This window comes from Vidua chalybeata, chromosome 27 (genome assembly GCF_026979565.1).
Source record: "Vidua chalybeata isolate OUT-0048 chromosome 27, bVidCha1 merged haplotype, whole genome shotgun sequence".
Classification (NCBI taxonomy): Eukaryota; Metazoa; Chordata; class Aves; order Passeriformes; family Viduidae; genus Vidua; species Vidua chalybeata.
The window spans coordinates 4,401,669-4,423,958 of record NC_071556.1 but is presented as its reverse complement, the minus strand read 5'-3'; the positions used below and the strand labels follow the sequence as shown (position 1 = coordinate 4,423,958).

Genomic DNA, 22,290 nt, shown 5'->3' with positions numbered 1-22,290 from the left:
CACACGGCCATGCCCAACCTGGAGCGGGGGCCAGGGCACCCTCCCACAGCTCCCAGCCCTGAGTCCAACTGGGATGCAGCCAGCACCAGTCCCCTTCCATGACCAAGTGATGTGGAATTAGAGTCATGGAATGATTTGGGTTGGAAGGGACCTTAAAGCTCACCCAGTGACACCCCTGCCATGGCAGGGACACCTTGCTCTGTCCCAGGATGCTCCAATCTGGCCTTGGACACTTCCAGGGGTCCAGGGGCAGCCACAGCTTCTCTGGGAATTCCATTCCAGGGCCTCACCACCCTCACAAGGAAGAATTTCTCTATGCAAGGCCCTCCCTAGGCCTGTGGGTACAGCTGCTCCGTGAGCCACAATTCAAGTATGTTTAATACTGACATAAAAAAAGGGACAATATTTAAGGGTATAAAAAAAAGTCGGTAGGAAAAGCAGCCCAGGTGAGACAGGGACAGTCCAGGTCAGGTGAGGAGAGGCTCCACCTTCATCTTCTTCACCGGCGTTGGCCCCGTGTCCGGGCTGGGACACTCCTGCTTGAGCCCATCACGGCGCTCCAGCGGCGCGTTCCCGGCACACGGCGCTCCCGTGCCGTTGTGCTGGCCCAGGGGCTCCTCCTTCAGCCTCCCCTGCAGCTGCTCGCCCTTGGCCAGCTCGGAGCTCTCCACCACCACCGGCCCTGTCCACTCGGGCACCTCCAGCCCCAGGTGCTTCATCAGCTTGGTCATCACCTCGTCGACGTAGCCGTGGATGCGCAGGTCGGCCTGGCGGTCCTGGACAGCAGGGACACGGCTCAGGGGACAAAGGGCCCCTCCCAGGGACACGGCGATGTCCCCCGTGTGTCATTCCCAGTGGGACATGAGCTGGCCCTGGGGCTCTGCTGCGGCGTGGGCTGGAGCCACACCTGGGGATGGGGACACAGGGACAGAGCAGGGACAGAGTGTGACAGGCACAAGGGAGCTCTGGTGACATCCCAGGAACTCCCAGCTCTGGGTATTAAAGACTTTGGACAATTGGGGCACCAACGTCTGAGCAGGAACCGAGCAGGAACCGAGCACGCCCTCCACAGACTCCGTGTGTGTGGCCCTTCCATCGGGCTGTAAACCCTGAGAGGACACAGCAGGCTCCAGGCTGAGCTTTTACTCTGCTCCTAAGACTAGCTTGGACAGGGCTTGGAGCAGCCTGGGACAGTGGAAGGTGTCCCAGCCCATGGGAGAGGGAACAAGATGAGCTTTACGGTTCCTTCCAACCCAACCCTTTCCACGATTCTAATATTTACCTGCCATCTCTACGTGTTTAGCAGGAGTTGCAGGTTTAAACCCTCCAACCCAGGACTCCCAGCCTGTTTGACTGCTAAGAGGCCACCTGGGAGGGGACAACGTGCAGGGACAAACTTGGGATGGGCCTGGAACAGGGGACAGGAGGGGAAAGGAGCAGAGCAGAGCTGCAGGACGCTCACTCACGTGTTTGGTTGCCTGGAGGTTGACAATGACCAACTTCCCTCCTCTCTTCTTGGTGATCAACGGGAGGTTCCCGCTGGGTTTGATCTGCAGAGAGGTCCCCAGGGTGACGGAGAGATCAGCTTTCCTGCAGGGAGGAGGAGAAATCCAGAATCAGGGCATGGATGGGTGGGAAGGGGCTGTTCCCCTCCTGAGCAGGGTGTCAGTACCTGCAGGCTTCATCTGCCAGCGTCAGGTCACGGTCGGGCAGGGAATCTTCCCAATCCAGAATAGTGTCTCGTAACTTCCCTCTGGAAAACACACACAGGGAGCATGGTTTTCCCTGGAAAGGCAGGAGAACAGGCAGCAGAGCTGCCCTGGCAGAGGGGACAACCAGAGCCTGCCCCACCCTCCCTGTCCCCACACTGTGAAGGGATGCAGAGCACCCAGAGAGATCTTCCTGCACCTTGGGCTGCTTCTCCCAAATCTGAGGGGCTGTTGGGTCATCCCCCATCCCACATCCCAGGAGGGATCCCTACCTGCAGGCCCGCAGCCCCCGGGCCTTGGTGACGCTGCAGAGGCGGCCGGTGGGCTTGAGCCCCATGCTGCCCACGACGGCGTCGCGCACGTACTGCCTGCGGAGAGAGAGCTGCTCAGCGAGGGGCTGGAGAGCCCAACACAGCCTGGGATGGGAATCCCAGCCCAGCTTCCCTCTGGGATGGGAATCCCAGCCCAGCTTCCCCCTGGGATGGAGATCCCAGCCCAGCTTCCCCCTGGGATGGAGATCCCAGCCCAGCTTCCCCCTGGGATGGGAATCCCAGCCCAGCTTCCCCCTGGGATGGAGATCCCAGCCCAGCTTCCCCCTGGGATGGGAATCCCAGCCCAGCTTCCCCCTGGGATGGAGATCCCAGCCCAGTTTCCCCCTGGGATGGGAATCCCAGCCCAGCTTCCCCTAGGATGGAGATCCCAGCCCAGCTTCCCCCTGGGATGGGAATCCCAGCCCAGCTGCCCCCTGGGATGGGAATCCAATCCCAGCTTCCTCCTGGGATGGAGATCCCAGCCCAGTTTCCCTCTAGGATGGACATCCCAGCCAAGCCCCCATCCCGGGATGGAAATCCCAGCCAAGCCCCCATCCTGGGATGGGAATCCCAGCCCAGCTTCCCTCTGGGATGGAGATCCCAGCCAAGCCCCCCCAGGGCTCACGTACTTCCCGCATTTCACGCACTCTTCCACAAACATGTTCCCGTGGAGCTCGGCCAACTTGTCCCTGTGGGAGAAAGGCACAGGTGAGCTGGGGAAGGGTGGGGAGCCCTGGGGGGACCCCACCTCCTCCCAGCAACCTCAAGGGCTTCCCTGCATTCCAGCTCTGCCAAGTGATGGGTCCATCCCCCAACAGGGACTTAGGAAGGGACAGCAGGTCCTGGCCTTTTAATTTTAATGTTTCCATCTGCAGCACTGATTGCAGCTCCTGATCCACTCAGATCTCTGCTCCTGGGAGCACCCAGATCTTTGCTTTTCCAGCACCCAACATTCCTGTCTGTCCCTGTGCTGTTCCAGCCCTCTGACACCTGTTTTTCCTAAAATTCCCCTCAGGCTCAGAGCAGAAGCCAGAGGAAAATAAGGCTGTGCTCTCCCTATTTTCCTCAGAGCCCCACGCTCGCTGGGAACTTCCTCCAGGCTGCGTGAGACAGGACTGACTTGATTTCCCCCAGTTTGGCCCCAGTTCAGCTTACTCAAGCACAGGTTTCATTTGGGAGGCAGAGCTGGGCTGAACTGAACAGCAGCCAGTGGCTCCAGGCTGTGGGAGCACCATGGAATTCTGTCATCATTCCCTACTGCTTTTCCCATGGTTGTTTAGATTAAACAGACAAACACGGGCCGGGAGCAGGACCCAGGACTTGGGGCTTGTAATGACAGGAAATGCCCTGGAGGCAGCTCTGGCTGAAGGTGTTTGTGAGAGGCACCTTCTCCAAGGACACATGGATGCTCCTCAGTCACATCCTGACTCGTGAAATCACAGAATGAGTTGGGTTGGAAAGACCCTTGAAAGATCAACCCCCTGCCATGGGCAGGGACGCCCCCCACTGTCCCAGGCTGCTGCAAACCCCATCCAGCCTGGCCCTGACTGTTCCCAGGGATCACAGAAATATCCTGAGCTGGAAGGGATCCACAAGGATCACTGAGTTCCGCCCCCAGCCCTGCACAAGAGAATGAGATGGGCTTTAAGGTCCCTCCCAACCCATTCTGGGATTTCATGATTCCATAATCTGTTTTTCCTGTGCACAAACAGCACCTGGAAGCATTTCTAGACAGCAATAACCAAGGCTGATTTCATCCCATGACCCTCTGGATCAGCACCAGAACTTCTCTCCTCTAAATTCCAGCTGGTTTATCCCTTCCAGCTTCCACTCCCTGTATCAGACAGGGCAGAGATTCCTTGGGAATGAAACCCCCTGTGTGGGGCTGGGAAAGTACCGTGGGAATCCCGACCGCACGTGCAGGCCGTCCACGTTCTGGCTGACCAGGAATTTCAGGATTCCCACTCTCTGCAGCCCCAGCAGCGCCATGTGAGTCTTGGAGGGCCTGGCATTCTCGAAGGTGGTGTCGAATTTTGGGGAGAGCCCTTTCTCTTCCATAGTCCAGACACCATTGGGGCCCCTGGAAAGAGCAGGAAGGCAGAGCTCAGGCTCCAGGTGTCCCATCCATGGGAGCAGAGCTCACGGATCAGCAGGATTCTGGGGCTTGATGCAAACAATTGTGGGGGTTCTGTGGCAACAGCTGAGACGTGCAAGAGGGAAAATGATGTTTGCAGCTGGATCCAGGGTGGACAGCAGGGATGGGGCAGGTGTGGGTTAAATCAGAGCTTTCCATGAAGGAAGATGGACTTGGAGGAGGCGCCACCCTCCCAGCCCTGCCCTCGGACTTACCTGAAGTCAGGGATGCCCGAGGCCGTGCTGATCCCTGCCCCCGTGTGGAACACCACATGGGAGGAGCTCCGGATCAGCTCTGCCAGCTCCTGCACCTTCCGCTCCAGCTCCTCCGGAGGGTCAAAAATCTGGGAAAAGACACAAACCAGCGTGGGATGGAGAGATGTGGGCATGGATTGCATGGGGAAGGAATCCTTCCCTGTGCGGGTGGGCAGGCTCTGGAATGGATTTCCCAGAGCAGCTGGGGCTGCCCCTGGATCCCTGGAATGTCCAAGGCCAGGCTGGACAGGGCTTGGGGCAACCTGGGATAGTGGAAGGTGTCCCTGCCATGGTAGGGCTGGCACTGGATGATCCTTCAGGTCCTTTCAACCCAAACTATTCTGGGATTCCTTGATTCTAGAAGCCCCAATTCTTCCTTATCCATTAATGATTTTGTGTTCCTTAAGGACAGAAACATTTAATAGCAGAGACTCCACATCGTCTGGAGCATCTCCGTGCAGGGCCAGGGCTGGGAACATCCAACATCCACAGGGAGTTTGTTGCTCTGACAGGCAGCTGGCCCAGGCTGGGCTCCAGGAGCGACCCGGGGCTGCCCCACATGTGCTCAGCCCCAGCTGTCACCAGCAGTGCCACCAGCTCTGGGGACAGGGCAGGGCCGAGGGACAGCGAGGGACATGGGAGCAGTGGAGGTGGGGACACGAGATGCTGGTTTGGGCACGGGATTGAATTCCTGAGATGCTTCTCCAGCCCCATCTCCTGGGGACAGGGACCAGGACAGGACCCTGTGTGTCCCTGTCCCCTCACCATCCCCTTGGCTCGGGACAGGCTCCAGAGTGTCCCTGTGGCTCCCCCCAAACCCCGTTTTAGGCTTCCCAAGAACTGCTGGGGCTCGGGGGGGCACACGGAGGGAGCCATGGGGGGCTGTGGGGGGAGAAGGAAGGAGCCGGCGGGTGGGGTCAGGGAGGCCGTGGAAGGGGACACTGAGGGGGCACGAGAAGGGAGCTGGGGGCGGCCTGGGGGGGACACGAGGGGGACGAGGGAGCCATGGGGTGTCTGGGGACAGGCACCCACGGAAGGGGGACAGGGAGGGAGCCGCGGGATGTGCTGGGGACACACAAAGGCCTCGGTCCCTCCCCGGTGCGGGGCCGAGGCCGCGGTTGCCATGGGAACGCGCCGGGCCGCGGCGGGGCCCGCGGGAGGCCCGGGCGGGCGGGGGGCGCCGCGGGCGGGCGGAGGCTCCCCCCGGGCGGGCGGGGGTTCACCCGGCGGTGCCGCGCTCACCTCGGGGAGGCCGCACTTGCCCTTGTCCGAGTACGGGGACAGCCCGGCCGCGTAATTCACCGCCATCGGCGCGGCCGCGGCGCGGCCGGAAGAGCCGGGCGGGGCCGGGGCCGCGGGACACGCCCCGAGGCCGCCGCCGCCATCTTGGAGCCGGGCAAGGCGGGGCTGCCCTCAGCTGGTCCCGACAGCGCCTCAGGACTGCCCGGGACTGCCCGGGACTGCCCCGGGACTGCCCGGGACTGCCCAGACACTGCCCCGGGACTGCCCGGGACTGCCCGGGACTGCCCAGACACTGCCCGGGACTGCCCCGGGACTGCCCGGGACTGCCCCGGGACTGCCTGGACACTGCCCGGGACTGCCCGGGACTGCCCGGGACTGCCCGGACACTGCCCGGGACTGCCCCGGGACTGCCCGGGACTGCCCAGACACTGCCCCGGGACTGCCCGGACACTGCCCCGGGACTGCCCAGACACTGCCCGGGACTGCCCCGGGACTGCCCAGACACTGCCCGGGACTGCCCGGGACTGCCCGACACTGCCCCGGGACTGCCCGGGACTGCCCGGGACTGCCCAGACACTGCCCCGGGACTGCCCGGACACTGCCCGGGACTGCCCGGACACTGCCCCGGGACTGCCCAGACACTGCCCAGACACTGCCCAGACACTGCCCCGGGACTGCTCGGCACTGCCCGACACTGCCCCATCGGCACTGAACTCCCGGCCGGGGGGGAGATAGGGATGGGCAGGGGGTGCCAGAGATGGGCAGGGGGTGCTGGCAAGGGCAGGGGTGCCAGGGATGGACAAGAGGTGCCACCAAGGGCAGGGGATGCCAAGGAAGGAAGGAGGGACAGGGGGTGCTGGCAAGGGCAGGAGTGCCAGGGCAGAGCGGCAGCTACCAGGGAAGGACAGGGCGTGCTGACAAAGGCAGGGGATGCCAGGGAAGGACAGGGGTGCCAGGGAGGAGCAGGGGATGCTGACAAGAACAGGAGGTGCTGGCAGAACCAGGGGCTGCCAGGGCGGGGAAGGGGATGTCATGTCAGGACAAGAGGTGCCACCAAGGGCGGGGGGCGTTTGGGATGGGCAAGGGGTGCCAACCATCAGGGCCCGGCCCTCCCCAGGCACCCCCAGCACCCCGGGCCGTGTCCCCTGTCCCCAAACACAGCCCGGCCCGGCCCCCCCGGCTGCCCGGGGCTGTAACCGCAGCCGCGGCCGTAACTCAATCCCCGGCTCCGGTTCCTGGCTGCGGGCGCTGCGCTGGGAACGCCAGGACGGGCTGGGAGCAGCGGGATCGGGGGCGCTGAGCTGTCCCCAGGCAGGGACAGACCCTCCTGGAGCGTGGCCATCCCTCCCGAGCAGGTGCCACAGGGCTGAGGCTGAGCCACCATGAAGAGCCTGAAGGCCAAGTTCAAGAAGGCAGATGTGAGTGCCATCCCTGGGGACACGGTGACCTGCTCCAGCATGTCCGTGGGGACACGGGAATCTGCTCCAGGGTGTCCGTGGGGACACAGGGACTTGCCCTGGGATGTTTGCTGGGACGTGAGGACCTGGGGATTTCCCCCAGGATACCTCCAGTGTCAACAGGATCACGGGGACCTGCCCTGGGACACGGGGTGGTCACTCACAACGGGGACAGCAGCCCCACGGAGGCTGGCACTGCCACTCTGGCCGGTGGGATCGAGCCCCCAGTGCACCCCCAGTGCTCCCAGAGCCATTGCTGGGAGTGGGGCAGAGCAAAGGAGAGGGAAGCGGGTCCCAGGTCCCCTCCTTGTCCCCTTCCTGGGGACAAGTGCCGCTCTGCCAGCTGCCACAGCCCCTGGAACCAGGCTGTTGATGCTCCTCAATTATTCAGCAGCAGCCTGGCACGAGGCTGCAGAGGGCAGAGGGGGACAGCGCTGTCCCCAGTGCACTGGGAGGGACGCAGCTGGGGACATGGGGACACAGCTGGAAGCCCCTCACCTTGAGTCTGGGGGACAATCCTGCTCGGGGTGCTCCATGCCTCAGTTTCCCCACACTGCCCTGGACACGTCCCTGAGAGGCTCCCGATGTCCTGCTGCCACCAGGACTGCCCGGACAGCACCTGGGGACCCTCTGCGTTTTGGGGTTCCTCCCTGAGGGGTGTTTGGGGGGGGGCCGTGAGGTGCAGGTGGGGGGGCTCTACCCCTCCCTTGGCCCCAGGGCAGGGCGGGGGGTCCCAGGTCCCCCTCCTCGGGGGCCAGGAGGATGCTCAGCCCTGTTTTGGGGGTGCTTTTGAGCACGACGTGGGACAGCCCCCCACAACCTCTCCCGTTTTAACTGGGACCAGTCTGGGTGCCGGTCCCCGCCTGGCTCGGTGGCGGGATGCAGGGATGCAGGGATGCGCTGAGGAGGGAGGGAAGGAGGGAGGGCCGGGGGTGGAGGAGGCGGGTCCGGCTCCCACTGCCGCAGCCCCGGCCCCCGCCCGGGCGGCGATGCCGGAGCGCTTCGGGCTCGGGGGTGCCCGTGCTGGCCGGGGCGGGGGGCGGGGGGCGCATGGCGTCCTCCCGCCGCCTCCTGCTCAGCACCATGAAGCAGATCTGCCTTTGTGCCGCCGCCTCCTTCGCGGTACGTCCCGGTCACCCCCCCAGGCTCCCCTCCGGTCGCGTCCTGCGGGCTGAGCCGTGTCCCCCCCCCGCCCCACCTGCACCCCCCATCCCCATCCCCACCCCGGGGCTCCCCCGTGTCCTCCCCATCCTGCTTTGTCCTTGCCTGACCACGGAGTGGGGGGAGCGGGCACCACCCTCCCAGTTTGCCCAGGAACCCTGGGAGACTGGTTTGTTCCCTGTCCCTGGTCCCACTGGGCTGGAGGGGCTCGGGGAGGGCACCCTGTGGGCACAGGCGGGTTTGGGACAGGTGCCAGCGGCTCCCAAAAGGTGACATCCATTTCCTGCCGCCGCGAGCACAGCCAGCGCCGCTTTGGCGTCACGGGCTGCGGGGTGAACCCAGGACTTGCAGTCCCTGTCCCGGTCCTGTCCCGCTGCGGGTCGCTCCTTCGGGACAGGGAGCACCGGGAGAGCAAATCCCAACCAGCCGCGGTCCTGTTTTGGGGGGGACAGCGCTGTGCCCCGTTATCCCGGGAGGCTGGAGCATCCCTGGGGATCTGCTCTCGCTGCCAGCTGTGCTCGCCCTGGTTTGATCCCTTCCTCCTCCGGGAGCAAAGCAGGGCTGGGAATGGGATCAGTGGGGAGAATGGGCAGGGCTCCCAGCGTGCTGGCTGGGTTTAGTACTGGGATTTCAGGGTGGCAGGGGCAAACCCCAAATCCCAGCCTGGCACAGCTAAACTGGGCTGTGTCTGTAAATCCCCTGCTCTGTGAGCTGCAAACTACGGGGGCTGGAGGGGATTTTCATCCCAATCCCTGCTGAACTCTCCGTACCTGGGGCTGAGCTCCCAGGAGAGGGGCACAGACACGGCCACCCCCAGGGACAGGGCTGGATGGAGCACAGCAGGGCTGGGGACAAGGACAGCCAGCCCAGCCCAGCCCTGCCCTCCCTGGGGACAGCACTGTCACAGCTGACACTGTCACAGCCTCCTCTGGGCCCTGTTGCAGAGCCAGGACTGGACCAAGAACGACGAGAAGCTGCTGCAGGCCGTGGACTACAACGATGCCGGGCGGGTCACGTCGCTCCTGCTCCGCAAGGGCCTGGTGCCCACCAAGCTGGATTCGGAGGGCAAATCCGCGTGAGTGCCAGGCCCTGCCCTGGGGACACGGCTGGGGACAGGGGACACAAGTCCCACAGCCCCTGGTCTCGCTGTAGGTTCCACCTGGCTGCCACGCGGGGCAACGTGGACTGCCTGGAAGCAATGCTGGCCCACGGCGTGGATGCCATGACCAAGGACAGCTCGGGTGAGGGCATGGCCACCACGTGCCCCTGCCTAATGCCATGGGCCACACAGGGCCACTGGTCATCCCCAGGTGTTGAGGCTGAGGGGACAGAGGTGGTGACCACACCTGGGGGGCTGTAAATTGTCCCAGTTTCCTAAAGGAGCTCTAGCAGTGCCTGATGAGCTCCTGGGGTTGTTCCCTTCCTGTTCAGCCCCGTTCCAGCAGATCCTGCTTTGTCCCCAAGCTGTCCCCTCTGGCACAGCCCTGCTGGCCATGCTCTGACCTGTTTGTCCCTTCCCAGGTTACACTGCCCTGCACTTGGCCTCCAAGCACGGCCACCCTCAGTGTGTCAGCAAACTGCTGCAGGTACAGGGAGAGGGAGGAGGGACAGAGGGAGGGAAGGAGGTGCTGTGCCAGCGTGGTGTCCTCCCTGTCCTTGAACCCCCTTCCCTCACCAGTGCCTTGGCATGGTGGTTCCCAGCTCTGTGTGCTGCTGCCTGGCACCAGGGAGCCACAGGGGTCTGTCCCTTGTCCTTCACCACAGCGTGGAGCCAGAGGGGGTTGGTCTGTCTGTCCCTCTCCTTCACCACACCACGGAGTCTGTCAGTCCCCCGTCCTTCACCGTGTCACTCGAGCAGTCTGTCCCTCTGTCCCCCTCCTCCCGTGACCCAGGCTCTCCCCCAGGCCTCCTGCCCTGTGGACGTGGCCGATGGCAGTGGCCGGACCGCGCTGCACCTGGCGGGTGAGTAGGGACAGTGCCAGCCCTGTCCTGCTCATGTCCCCGTGGGGGCAGTGCTCAGCCTCTGTCCTTGTCCGCAGCTGCCAGCGGCTGCATCTCCTGCTCCGAGATCCTCTGTGACTTCAAGGCTCCCTTGAACAGCAAGGACAAGGTGGGGTCCCTCTGCTCCTGGTCCTGCTGTGCCACGCCGGGGCTGTCCCGATACACAGCACAGCTTGGGGTGGGACATGGAAATTGGGGTGGGACGTGGAAATTGGGGTGATATCGGAAGGATCTGAGCCTCCTCTGCTCATCCTCCCCGCTGCCGTGCCCAGGACGGCTCCACGCCGCTGATCCTGGCTGCCAAGATGAGCCACTCGGAGCTGTGCCGGTACCTGCTGCACCGCGGGGCCGCCGTCAACTGCCGGGACCTGCAGGGCAGGTGGGGCTGCAGCGCTGGGGGCCGGGAGCGGCCGCAGGGATTGTCCCCCCTCACCCGCGCTCTCCCCGTGCCCAGGACAGCCCTGATGCTGGCCTGCGAGAGCGGCAGCGTGGACACCGTGGAGGTGCTGGTCAGCGCCGGTGCCCGCGTGGCCGTGGTGGACGCCACCGGCCACGACGCCGCTCACTACGGGCTGGCCACGGGCAACGCCCTCATCCAGCACCTCCTGCAGGAGGCGGCCCAGCGCCGCTCCTGGGCCAGCGGTGAGGCTGCCGGGGCACCCCGGGCTCCCTGTCACCATCACTGGGGGATTGTCACCGGCCGGACGGGGCTGGCAGAGGCTGCGGGGTTGCGTCCCCATTTCCTGGGTGCTTGGGGCTGTCCCCAGCCGAGGTGCCTCTGCTCTGAGCTCTGAGCCTCTAAATCTCCCCAATTTCTCTTCCCTCCCGCTCTGCCCCACAGAAGAGGAGTCAGCTGAGCAGACATCGCAGGTGAGGGGCTGGTGCCCATCCCTGGAGGGTCCCCTGGCTCAGGAAGGAGGGAGGGCACTGTGGGTGTGACATCCCCTTTGCCCTGGGGTGTCCACAGACGTCTTCGCCCAGCCAGTCTTCTGTCAGGGAGAAGAGCAGCACCCCGAGGAAGAGGAAGGCCCCTCTGCCTCCCCTGGGCACCCCCAGCCAGGTGAGAAATGGGTCCCCAGGTCCTCACCTGGCCTGGTAGGTGCAGAGCAGCCCAAAAAAATCCTCGATGAGGGATCCCCTCATTGGGGGGTCGGTGCCAAAAAGCCCCCTCGGGCACACAGTGGGATTTTTGGGGTTTCCTGAGGAGTTGGACTCAATGCTTTCTGTGATTCCCTGCAGGAGGACCGGGATGCCTACGAGGAGATCGTGCGGCTGCGGCAGGAGAGGGCCCAGTTCCTGCAGAAGATTCGGGGCTTGGAGCAGCAGGAGAAGCAGAGACGGGAGGTACCGGCTGCAGGGTCCTGGGGACATGCCACCGTGTCCCTGGGGAGCAGAGGGGACAGGGGAGATGGGGACAGCACTCATCCCTCCCTGTTTTCTCCCTGGGCCCTGCCAGCGGGCGGAGCTGGATGAGGCCTCCCTGCGCTCCATGGAGAAGCAGGTGAGTCCAGGGAAGAGCCTGGAGGTGACCTCAGCTCTTTGAGGGGTCCTGGTGCTGGGAATGCCACCAGGACTCTGCCAGGAGCCAAGGGGACCCTATTCCCATATCCTGCCCTGCAGATCCGGGAGCTGGAGGAGCGGCTGGTGGCACGGGACGGGGAGAAGGAGAAGCTGGGCAAGGAGGTGGAGGCTCTGCGGAGCCGCCTATCCTCGATGGAGGTGGGTGTGGGCAGGGCACAGCTGGCAGTGCCCAGGGCTGGGGACAGGGGCGTCACCTCCACCCTGCACCCCCAGAATGAGAAGGAGAACACGAGCTATGACATCGAGACACTGCAGGACGAGGAGGGAGACCCGCTTGAGTTCCCAGGTAGGTCTTACCAGCCTCCCAGTGACACCTTGGGGAGGTGACACTGGGCAGTCGGGGCACAGGTGGGCACAGCCCCAGGTCCCTGTGCCCTGCAGGAGCGGAGATGCTGCTCTCCAAGAAGACACTGAGCCCCTCGGCCGAGGAGCTGGTGGCCACCCTCCAGGGGCAGGTGCAGTCCCTGACCGTGCAGAACAAGGAGCTGAGAGAGAAAATCCAGGCACGTCCCCCTCTGTCTGTCCATCTGTCCCTCTGTTCCTTGTCCCCTGGCCCACGGTGGCCTCACGGTCTCTCGGCAGGTGCTGGAGAACTACGAGCGGGACGAGAGCAGCCCCCCTGCCCCGGGGGACGTGGTGCCCGCCAGTCTGTACCAGGCCCTGCAGCAGGAGCTGGAGCGGCTGCGGGCACAGGGCAGGGAGGCCACAGCACGGGCCGGAGGGGACGGGCAGCGCGCGGCCTCGGAGCCCATCCCGGAGGGAACCGCGGGGCCACGTCCTGCCGAGGAGCCGGCCTGGGCCTGGGGCGAGTGCAAGGCGGCGCTGGGCGAGCTGGGGGTGCAGACATCCTCCTCCTCCTCACCCTCGGGGGAGCGGGAGCCGGGCGCGGAGCTGGCAGAGGCGCGGGCGGCCCTGAAGCGGGCACAGACCGAGCTGGAGGAGCGGGAGCGGCGGCTGAAGGAGCTGCAGGCCCGGCTGGAGGCTGCGGAGGCTGCGGCCTCGCCGGGAGCCTCTGTGGAAGAGGCGTCGCGGGAGAAGGAATCGCTGCTGGAGCGCTGCGGGCGCGCCGAGGCCGAGGCCGAGGCGCTGCGGCGGGAGCTGGAGGCGAGGCCGAGAGCTCCGGAACCGGCGCGGCAGCAGGCGGAGGCCGAGGCGCAGCTGGCAGAGCTCCGGGCCGCGCTGGCGCGCAGGGAGGCCGAGCTGGGCGCGCTGCGGGAGCGGCTTCGGGAGCACGAGAAGGAGGCCCCGGCGTGGCTGCAGCGGGCGCAGGCCGAGGGCTGGGTGCCCCGGGACGAGCACGCCCGCGCCACGGCGGCGCTGCAGGAGCAGGCGCGGGGCCTGCGGGAGCGCCTGGCGCAGCTGGAGGCCGCGGCCGACGCCAAGGCCCGCGAGGCCGCCCGGCTGCAGGCAGAGCTGGCGGCGGCCGTGCCGCGGGCGCAGCACGAGGCGGCCGAGGCCGGGCTGCGGGCGGAGGCGGCGGCGCTGGCGCAGCGGCTGCAGGAGCTGGAGCGGCGGCACGAGAAGACGTGCGAGGAGGTGTTCCGCGTGCAGCGGCAGGCGCTGTTCATGAAGAGCGAGCGGCAGGCGGCCGAGGACAGGCTGGGCGCCGCGCAGAAGCAGCTGGAGCAGGCCCAGGAGGAGGCGCGGCGGCTGCGGGAGCTCCACGGGCACGCCGAGGACGCGGCACGGCTGGTCAGGGACAGGGACAGGAAGGTAGGGGACAGGGAATCATGTGGGGCTGCTCGGAGGGGAATGGTGGCCTTGGAGCCGCACACGTGGAGTCACTGAATTTGGGTTGGGAGGGACCTTAAAGGTCATCCCATTGCACCCCCTGCCATGGGCAAGGACGCCTGCCACCATCCCAGGGTGCTCCAAGGCCTGTCCAGCCTGGCCTCAGACACTGCCAGGGATGGGGAAGCCACAGCTGCTCTGGGTAACCTGTAACCCCTGTGCCCTGTGCAGATCACGGAGCTCTCCAAGGAGGTTTTCAGGCTGAAGGAAGCTCTGAACGCCCTCCCCGAGTCGGGAGGGCCCCCACAATCCCCACCCAACACGTCCGCGCTCCAGGCGCGGATCCGGGCGCTGGAGGAGAAGCTGGAGGTGGGTCGGTCACCTGCTGGGTTTGGGGCTCCCCCGAGCCCCCAGCCCTGTGGCCAAACCCCCTCCCTGTGCTGCAGGAGACAGAGACGAGGCACAGCAAGGTGGTGACGCTGTACCGGAGCCACCTGCTCTACGCCGTGCAGGTCAGCTGGGGACAGGGCTGGGGACAGCTGGGGACACCGGGGGGGGGGGGGCTGGGCCATCCACAGGAGGGGCCGAGCCAGGTGCCAGCCCAGGGACACGCACAGAGCCTCCACGATGTCCCCACTCCAGTGTGCCCACCAATGTCCCCTCCACCCCAGGGCCACATGGACGAGGACGTGCAGAGACTCCTGTGCCAGATCCTGAGGATGCAGCGGCTGCAGGAGCAGGGCAGATGAGCCCCTGCCAGCACGGGTGGCACAGGGATGGGGGGGACAGGTCTGTCACAGCACCCTGTGTGTCACTTTGCTTGTCCAGGCACCCAGCCCACCCCCAGCACAGCAGCAATAAAGTTATTTATAGTCACACTAATGGGGTGGCTCCTCTCTGGGGGCACCGGGGTGGGCACGGGGGGCTGTGGGGACCTGGGGGGACAGCAGGGGATCGGTGCCACCATCGCCAGCCCTGCCGTCCCTTGAGGGGAAAGGTGACCGTGAAGGAAGGGAGTGGTGGCAGGGGAGAGGTGGGAACCTTTTGGCCAGGGCTGGAATCCCTTTCCCAAGGGCGCGGGTCCGGCAGCACGCTGGGAAGCGGCTCCGTCCCCACGGGAACGGCACTTCCTGCGAGGAAATGGGCTGGGAAGCGCCGGGATCCGGCAGGGACACTGCGGTCCCAGCTGGCCCTGCTGTGGTGAGCGTTTGGGGGCACTGGGATCCCCACGGGCAGTGCAGGGGGTGTTGGAGGTCTGGGGTGACCCCACAGCACCGGGTTTGGGGCAGCCCCAAATCCAGGGAAAGTGGAGTGTGTCCCCTCTGGGGCTGAGCCAGCCCATGGCTGTGGAGGGAGGTGACAAGGGCAGGACCTGTCCCTGTGGTGCTGGGCTTGGGGACAACAGAGAGCTCAGCTCGGCCCCCAGGCCAGGCTTTGGGGGTCTCTGTGAGGGACAGTCCTGCCCTGGACGGAGGTGGGGACCCACCCGAGGGATACAAAGTCCTGATTCCAGGTGTGGGACTGCAGGGGTGGCTGCAGGTCCCCCTGGGAAATCGTAGGAACAGTGGGAATTTTCACCCCCTCTCTTTCCTGGCTGACCCCTTAGGGACTGACCCATCCCTCTGCAGAGTGTGTGGCAGGGCCAGGGGGGGAAACTGAGGCACAGCAGTGTGGGGTGGCTCCAGGGTGATGTCCCTGGGGACATGTGTCTGTGCTGTCCCCAGTGCTGGGGTTTGACCGTCCTGCCCATCCCCGCAGGTGCCTGGGCAGCCCCACTGAGTCTCCTGGCATGAGGTGGCTTTGGGTCGTGGCTTTGGTGGCACCCGCCTGCACTGTCCCCTACAACGGCACGGCAGGGAGCACTGGGGATGGGGACAACGGGGACAGAGGTATGGGGGACTGGGGGGACTGGGATGGAGGGTGGCGGGATCTGGGGATCCTGGATACAGCAGGACTGGGCAGACTGGGAGTACTGAGGCTGGAGATGGAGGGAGCAGGGATGGAGGGGATTGGGGACAGTGAGGGGACAAGGGACAATGACAGGGATAGAAGTGTGGGGACACTGGAGGGACTGGGGACATTGGGGTACAGAAGATGGGCACGGAGGGATTGATGATCCCTGGGGGTCTGGGGCAGACCAGGGGCAGAGGTGGGGGTCTGGGAACTCTGGGAATGGCATTGGGGGACCCAGGGAGGCCAAGACCCTTCCTGATGCAGCGTCCCTGCCCCTCCGTGTCCCCATGTGTCCCCAGGTCCCTGCACCTCTCAGCACGGCTCCCTGGGCACCGAGGTGCTGCTGCCGTGCCCGGGGGGCGCGGCCGAGTGGCGCCGGGGGGGCACCGTCCTGGGCACGTTCCCGGCCCCGGGGCTGGCCCTGCCCAACGCCAGCCTGGCCCACGAGGGCCACTACAGCTGCCACCACCCCGTCACCGGCGAGACCTGGGCCACCATCTGCCTGCGGCTGGGCTGTGAGTGTCCCCCGGCCCTGCCGTGACCCCGCTGGCCGGGGGTCCCTGGGGGTGCTGGCAGTGGCGTGACCCCTGTCCCCTGTCCCCTGTCCCAGACCCACCCCCGCCACCAGCCATCGAGTGCTGGGCCACCAGCTACCCCCAGGCTGTGAACTGCTCCTGGGGGCTGAGCCCTGACCCCCGGCTGGACACCGACTTTGTGGCCACCTACAGGTCAGTGGGGGTCCCCAAAGGCTCTCCCCGTGTCACCCAGCCCTTGGCAGCTGTCCCTGTGTCCCCAGGCACGGCACAGACACGGGTGAGTGCGCCCTCACGGGCCCGCGGAGCTGCTCCTTCGGGGACCTGCAGGTGTTTTCCCTCACTCCCTACGAGCTCAACGTGACGGCCCGGAACGCCCTGGGAGCTGCCTCCGGAGCCCTGCCCTTCCTCCTGGAGAACATCAGTGAGTGCTGCGGGATGGGGGACACCGGGGGTCCCCTGCAGGACCCTCGTGTCTCACCCTGCTTGGGATGTGGGATCATCCGTGCAATGCTGGGGCTCAGACCGTCCCTGCAACAGCTCACAGGGGGACATGAGGGCCCTGTCCCCAACAATCCCGTGCTGGATCCCGCAGCCACGACATCCCCCCCTTCCTCTAAAAATGAAGGAAAGTGACTTTTTCCATGCAGTGGTGGGACAAGAGGGTTGGTTTTAATCTAGAGGAGGATTTAGATGGGATATTGGAAAAAAATCTTCCCTGTGAGGCTGGTGAGGCCCTGGAATGGATTCCCAGAGAAGCTGTGGCTGCCCCTGGATCCCTGGCACTGTCCAAGGCCAGGCTGGATGGGACTTGGAGCAGCCTGGGACAGCGGAAGGTGTCCCCCGTGGGATGAGATGATCCTCAAGGTCCCTTCCCACCCAAACCATCCTGGAATTCTCTCATTCCTTGTCTCCCCAGTAAAGCCGGACCCCCCCGAGGCCCTGCGGGTCTCCCCCATCCCTGGGGAGCCCCAGAAGCTGCTGCTGGAGTGGAGCCCTCCATCATCCTGGCCATTCCCGGAGTATTTCCCGCTCCAGTACCGCATCCGCTACTCCCGGGACAACGACTCCGTCCCCACCACGGTACTGCCACCCGCCCCGGGTAAACTGAGGCACAGCTGTGGCTGTGCCCGGTGCGTTCCTGTCCCTGACCCCGCTGTGCCCAGGTGGGGCCGTACGAGCTGACATCCCACACGCTGACGGACCTGAAGCCCGGCAGCCTCCACCACATCCAGGTGGCCGCCAAGGACGTCACGGATTGCGGGGAATTCAGCGCCTGGAGCCCGCCGGCCTCGGGGACACCCTGGGTGGGGCTGTGACAGCCAGGCAGGGCCGCTGTCCCCACCCCAGGCCGGATTCTGTCCCTTGTCCCACCCCAGCAGCGCGGAGCCACCAGTGCTGCCAGGAATGGGCAATAAAAGGCCTTGAGGCTTCGTCCCTGTTCTAATTGGGGTGTTTGTGATGGCTGAGCTGCCCGGGGGTCGGTCCCTTCACTGCGCTCAGGGCCAGTCCCTTTGCTGTTCCAGAACAATCTCTTTATTTTCCTGCTTTTGACCCTTTTTTGCCCTTGGGGTCGGTCCCTTCGCCCTCCGCCCCACCCCGGCCCTCAGCGCCCACCGGGGCGGGGCTGTCACGGCGGGTCTGAGGGGTGGGCGGCCATGTCGGACGTGGGCTGGGGCGGGGGGGGGGGGGGGAGCGCCGTGATTAACGACGGGCGCCTGTTCCCTGCGCGGCGTTCCGCGGGCTGAGGCGCCGCAGACCGGAGCTCCGGGACTCACAGGCCTCACACCGGAGCCCCGGAGAGTTCCACACCTCACACCGGAGCCCCGTGGCCATTACAGACACCCTCCCCCCCCCCCCCCCCCCCCCCCGCCGTGCCACCTGATGGTCTCGTCCGTCGCTGCCTTCCCGCGCTCCGGCCGGGGGGGGGCGGGAGGGGGCGCGCATGCGCAGCGAGGCTCGCGGGCGGTGGCGCCCCCGCCTGGTTGCGGCGCGTCCCGCCGCTCGCAGCCCCTGCGCGCGGGGCCGGGAGACCCCGGGGCTGAGTCCCTGAGGGGTGCGCTGATGGCGGGAAACGGGGGCAGATATGGAGGGGTTTGGGTGCGAAAGGGACCCTAAAGATCGTCCTGGCCCGCTCCTGCCATGGGCAGGGACACCTTCCACTATCCCAGGCTGCTCCAAGCTCCGTCCAGCCTGGCCTTGGACAGTGCCAGGCATCCAGGGGCAGCCAGAGCTGCTCTGGGCACCCTGTGCCAGGGCCTGCCCACCCTCCCAGCCAGGAATTCCTTCCCAATATCCCGTCTCTGGGTTTTGATGGGGACTTAGGCTGAGATCTGCCACCTTCCAGAGAGCACCGAGGCCTTTCCCAAGCTTTGCCAGGCTTTGTGCCCTCCAGATTTTCTTCCCTGAGCTCTCCTGGGCTCTGGAAGCACTTTCTGTCCTCACAGAGGAAAAAGGAAAAAGGGCTGGTTCGTCCCATCCTGTGAAGTTCCACCTCGCTCCAGCTGATGGCACGATTGGGAGCGTGTGGAGCCGAGCTTTTTCCCAGGAAGACAGACAGCCTGTTGGAGAAAATCCCAGTTTTCCATCTCGGGTATCCGAGACGGAGCAGCCTCACACCCAGCCTGTGCTCATTCCCACCAGGAATGAGAGCAGGGAAGAACCTGGTTCTTATAAAATGAGTAAATAAATACGAGTCACCAGGTCAGGGATGGGACCCGAGTTATCTGCGGGATGAGCAGCCGGCAGCCGGAGCTTCCAAAGGATTCCCAGCCCCAGGAATAGGCTCCCACCAGCAGGAATTAATGGGATGCCAGTCCACAGGAGAGCTTCCTTCCATGGGACATGTGGGATGGAGGCAATGATCCCTGCAGGCTTCCAGCTCCTCCTGTGCCTGCCTTACAGCTGTGTAACCTTCCAAACACACAGCAAAGGGAAAATCCCTGGGAAAGTGGTGGCTGCCTTCGGCCTCACGCTGGCAGTGGGCTCTGGTGTGTCCATTCCGTGGTCCCAAACCAGCTGGCCGGCACACCTGGGCTGTCCTGCGGTGATCCTATAACCCAAACAGCCTCGGGGGTGGCTGGACTGAAACGGGGGGTCTGGGATCGGCCCTTTGGAGCAGCTGCTGGCTCGGGAATGCAGCTTTACAAGGCAAAAATGGATTTACATGAGGGGACAAATTTCCCCTCCTGGTTGTCTCGGTAGTTTGTGGATTTTGCTGTGTGAGCAAGAAAAAAACAATAAATTAAACTGCTTATTTCAGGGAGGCAGAATTGCTTAACACTTAAAACCAGGACCAATTATTTTTTCTTCCTGGCTCCATCTCATCACATCTGACCTTAGGAAGGACGTCAGCTCTCCTGCAAAATTCCCATATTTTAGGGTGACAATAATCACTAGACCCTCCAAAGGAGTGGGACTGGTTAATATTAAAAAAGGTGTTTAAGCTCTTTGTTGGTTCAGATTTTCCTAAAGCCGCTGCTGCAACACCAGGTTTGCGCTGTAAAATCAGCTTAAAGCAGCAGAAATTCCGTATTCTTTCTAAAACATGATGGCAGATTCCTGAGAGCTTTTCCAGGATGGTTCCTGTGTCATTTGTGTTTGTTTTGTCCTTTTGATTTTGGGTTCTGATTCCCAAATGGCCTTGGCAGGACAGGTTCAGTTGGTGCCTGGCAGATCTCAGATCTCACAGATGTTTCTCCATCGTTTATGTTCAGATTCTGGGGCTGTCTCTGTAACCAAAAGACACTTTGGATTAATTTATTTCCTTATTAATTTCTATTTCCGGGACAAGACGGGAGCTCTGTGGGAACATGGGAACAGACACAACTACACCCCAAACCTCTCGGCCAAGGAAACCCTGGAGCAGTGTCACGAGAGCCTTTTCCAGCCGCTATCCCTGACCCCTGGGCAGGCTGGGAAGGGAATCTCTGACAGCACAGGAGCTTTTTTTACTCCTGAAATGTGACTTCCCTGGGTTTCCTGTGCCAGCAGCACAGGGCTGTGTAAGTCGAGCCATGATTTGGGAAGAAAGGAGCCTGCACACCCTGACTTTCATGGGTGGAGAGCTTGGCAATCCTCACTTAGACCCTTTCCAGCCCGGGGTTTTTGGCCTCAGGAGAAGGGGCCTGCTGGGGAGCTGCCCCTACAAACCTTCTCTGCATCCTCTTGCACCTTCCCAAGGCTCCTGGGTTTAGTCTGGGGCTTGTTCTACCTCAGCACTGGGGAACTTCACAATTACAGAGCTCCTGAGTGGCCCCTCCGTGCCAGGCAAAGGGGCTCTGCTGCTTCCTGACGCTGCCCCTTCCCTCCTTCCCTTTTACAGCCCCTCCAAGTGCAGTAAAACTGCTGATTCCCATTTAAGGGATAATGCTGGGCACTAACAAGCTCACCTCCCTTTTAAAAGCCCAGTGCTGGTCTCAGGAGATCTAATTTAGGAACACGTGGAAGGCCAGGGTGTCCTCCAGGGCTCTGGGGTGGGAGCTGCTCTGTGAGGAGCTCCAGCCTGGTTGGCTGCCAGAGCCTGGAGTATTTTTATCCATATCCAAGCTGCCGGAGGCTCCTGGCCCCACCTGAGCGTAGTGCAGGACAGGCTCACCTCTGCAGCAGGTGTTTGCTCTCCCAGGGACTGGCAGCAGGATTCTGTGGGGATTCCCATTTCTCCTTTGCCATGGGCTTGAGCTCCCACCTGCTTTCCCAAAGGTTTTGGGAGAGGATGGTGGAGCTCTCCAGAGCTCATCCCGTGATGTCAAACTGGCCCAGCAGAGACAAGGATGAATTCACGAGAGCAGAGCAGAAAGATTCTGCTGAAATACAAAGGGAAAAGGCCTCGTTCCCAACGTGTGGCAGTGTCTGGATGTGGGAAGGTGTTTCTTGGATATAGAGAAATAAATATTGGAGAGGGACTTTGGATAAGGGCCTGGAGTGCCAGGATACAGGGAATGGCTTCCCACTGCCAGAGGGCAGGGATAGATGGGATATTGGGATGGAATTCCTCTCTTTGAGGGTGGGGAGGCCCTGGTGTAGGGTGTCTAGAGAAGCCCCTGGATCCCTGGAAATGTTCAAGGCCAGGTTGGATGAGGCTTGGAGTCACCTGGGATTGGGGAAGGTGTCCCTGCCCATGACAGGGGTGGCACTGGATGGGATTTAAGGTCCTTTCCAACCCAAACCATCCTGGGATTCTTGATTCTATAAACCTGTGTTCCTAACAAGGACAGAACCCCCTCCCAAAGTCAGAACCCCCCAAGATGGTGACATCCAGCCCCAGGAATGCCACGGTGATGGGAGTGACAGCAAATGAATGGGGTCCTGGGTGTCCAGAGACGAGCAGGAGACGTGAAAGCAGCCAGCTTCACCCTGGTCAATATGGTCTGCTTTAAACTCTGTTTTTACTTCAGAATTGGGCTGCCAATAACTCCTTCAAACAATGATCTAATGCCTGTGTGAATGTTTGTAAAACCTCACTGCTGTGGCAGGTTGAGCTCTTGCCAAGAACCAATCACATGTAATTAGGGAGAAGGAGTTGGAATCTCCTGGCCTTGCAGTGCAGCACATTTTCCAGTTGTGTTTGTCCCATTTGGACCACCTCATTCCTGGGGTGTGCTCCGAGCTGGGGTTTGTGGGACACTCTCCTGTCCCCAAGAGAATCTTGGTGGGAAGCAGTGCCAGAAACCTGCTGGAAAACACGAGGTACCTGTGCTGGGCAGGGTGGCAAGGTGACAAGGACAGAACCTGGCACGGGCAGAGCCACAAATGAGATTTTGGGTGCTCAATTCTCACCTGCTCTGCAGAAGATTCCTGAGGAGGCTTTTCAGGCACGTTGAGTCTTGAATGGGAACTGGGAGCATGGAGAAGCTCCGAGCTTTTGAGGGACACCTGGAAAAACCCTTTCCCTGGAGAAGAGGGACAGTCTCAATCTGCTGTGGGACTGGAGAAGTTCAACTGTTCGAAAAGCCCTGGAATAGTTTGGATTGGCAGGAATCTTTAAAGGACTTTAGTGCAGCCCTTGTTAAATGGTTGCTGCTCACACAATGAGACGTTCCCCGTGGGAAATTAGAGCCTGTCCAGGACAGTAGATCCCAGGAAAAGGAATGAGGCATCCTTTGCCCAAACAGAGTTTAAACCTCAGTCCCCACTCTCTCACCTGGCACCTGAGGCCCCAAAGGACATTTCCAACCAAGTCAGAAATTTTGACATGGGAAGTTTGGTGAGAAAACCCTTCTTG

The 22,290-nt window shown here is 63.2% G+C and overlaps 3 protein-coding genes across 5 annotated transcripts; 2 read left to right on the top strand and 1 right to left on the bottom strand.

Annotated features, from left to right (window-relative positions):
* Positions 1 to 360: 360 nt before the first annotated feature.
* SIRT6 (sirtuin 6) lies at positions 361 to 5,796 on the bottom strand. 2 transcript variants are annotated; one of them, XM_053966125.1, is made up of 8 exons: positions 5,651 to 5,796; positions 4,370 to 4,497; positions 3,918 to 4,100; positions 2,650 to 2,709; positions 1,982 to 2,077; positions 1,673 to 1,753; positions 1,467 to 1,590; positions 361 to 776 (listed from the first exon to the last, which is right to left on the bottom strand). In XM_053966125.1, the coding sequence occupies exons 1-8, from the start codon at positions 5,714 to 5,716 to the stop codon at positions 468 to 470; spliced, it is 1,047 nt and encodes a 348-aa protein (XP_053822100.1). In that variant the 5' UTR covers positions 5,717 to 5,796; the 3' UTR covers positions 361 to 467. The 2 variants fall into 2 exon arrangements, with proteins under 2 accessions (XP_053822100.1, XP_053822098.1); XM_053966123.1 differs by lacking the exon at positions 5,651 to 5,796 and adding an exon at positions 5,441 to 5,537.
* A 542-nt stretch (positions 5,797 to 6,338) lies between these two features.
* Positions 6,339 to 14,459, top strand: ANKRD24 (ankyrin repeat domain 24). 2 transcript variants are annotated; one of them, XM_053966043.1, is made up of 19 exons: positions 6,339 to 7,068; positions 9,213 to 9,343; positions 9,421 to 9,509; positions 9,790 to 9,854; positions 10,173 to 10,230; positions 10,308 to 10,378; positions 10,542 to 10,648; positions 10,724 to 10,911; positions 11,111 to 11,139; positions 11,237 to 11,329; positions 11,509 to 11,613; positions 11,726 to 11,770; positions 11,890 to 11,988; positions 12,064 to 12,136; positions 12,232 to 12,353; positions 12,433 to 13,563; positions 13,813 to 13,950; positions 14,028 to 14,093; positions 14,253 to 14,459. In XM_053966043.1, exons 1-19 carry the CDS (start codon positions 7,033 to 7,035, stop codon positions 14,328 to 14,330), a joined length of 2,724 nt encoding a protein of 907 aa, XP_053822018.1. In that variant the 5' UTR covers positions 6,339 to 7,032; the 3' UTR covers positions 14,331 to 14,459. The 2 variants fall into 2 exon arrangements, with proteins under 2 accessions (XP_053822018.1, XP_053822017.1); XM_053966042.1 differs by lacking the exon at positions 6,339 to 7,068 and adding an exon at positions 8,069 to 8,229.
* A 248-nt stretch (positions 14,460 to 14,707) lies between these two features.
* On the top strand, positions 14,708 to 17,498 carry EBI3 (Epstein-Barr virus induced 3). The gene is made up of 7 exons (XM_053966147.1): positions 14,708 to 14,781; positions 15,340 to 15,470; positions 15,834 to 16,049; positions 16,145 to 16,262; positions 16,331 to 16,491; positions 16,987 to 17,150; positions 17,234 to 17,498. Exons 2-7 carry the CDS (start codon positions 15,371 to 15,373, stop codon positions 17,384 to 17,386), a joined length of 912 nt encoding a protein of 303 aa, XP_053822122.1. The 5' UTR covers positions 14,708 to 14,781; positions 15,340 to 15,370; the 3' UTR covers positions 17,387 to 17,498.
* The last annotated feature ends 4,792 nt before the right edge of the window (positions 17,499 to 22,290 follow it).

What these genes read in the sequence shown, in the direction of transcription:
- SIRT6 (XM_053966123.1), bottom strand. Translation starts at nt 5,533, where the DNA reads ATGGCAACCGCGGCCTCGGCCCCGCACCGGGGAGGGACCGAGGCCTTT. An exon ending in TCGGGCATCCCTGACTTCAG is followed by an intron (nt 4,101 to 4,369) that starts GTAAGTCCGAGG and finishes TGCTCTTTCCAG; the next exon opens with GGGCCCCAATGGTGTCTGGA. An exon ending in CTGGCAGATGAAGCCTGCAG is followed by an intron (nt 1,591 to 1,672) that starts GTACTGACACCC and finishes TCCTCCCTGCAG; the next exon opens with GAAAGCTGATCTCTCCGTCA.
- EBI3 (XM_053966147.1), top strand. Translation starts at nt 15,371, where the DNA reads ATGAGGTGGCTTTGGGTCGTGGCTTTGGTGGCACCCGCCTGCACTGTC. An exon ending in TGGGGACAACGGGGACAGAG is followed by an intron (nt 15,471 to 15,833) that starts GTATGGGGGACT and finishes ATGTGTCCCCAG; the next exon opens with GTCCCTGCACCTCTCAGCAC. An exon ending in GACTTTGTGGCCACCTACAG is followed by an intron (nt 16,263 to 16,330) that starts GTCAGTGGGGGT and finishes CTGTGTCCCCAG; the next exon opens with GCACGGCACAGACACGGGTG.
- ANKRD24 (XM_053966042.1), top strand. Translation starts at nt 8,158, where the DNA reads ATGGCGTCCTCCCGCCGCCTCCTGCTCAGCACCATGAAGCAGATCTGC. An exon ending in TGCCGGGACCTGCAGGGCAG is followed by an intron (nt 10,649 to 10,723) that starts GTGGGGCTGCAG and finishes CCCCGTGCCCAG; the next exon opens with GACAGCCCTGATGCTGGCCT. An exon ending in AGACCCGCTTGAGTTCCCAG is followed by an intron (nt 12,137 to 12,231) that starts GTAGGTCTTACC and finishes TGTGCCCTGCAG; the next exon opens with GAGCGGAGATGCTGCTCTCC.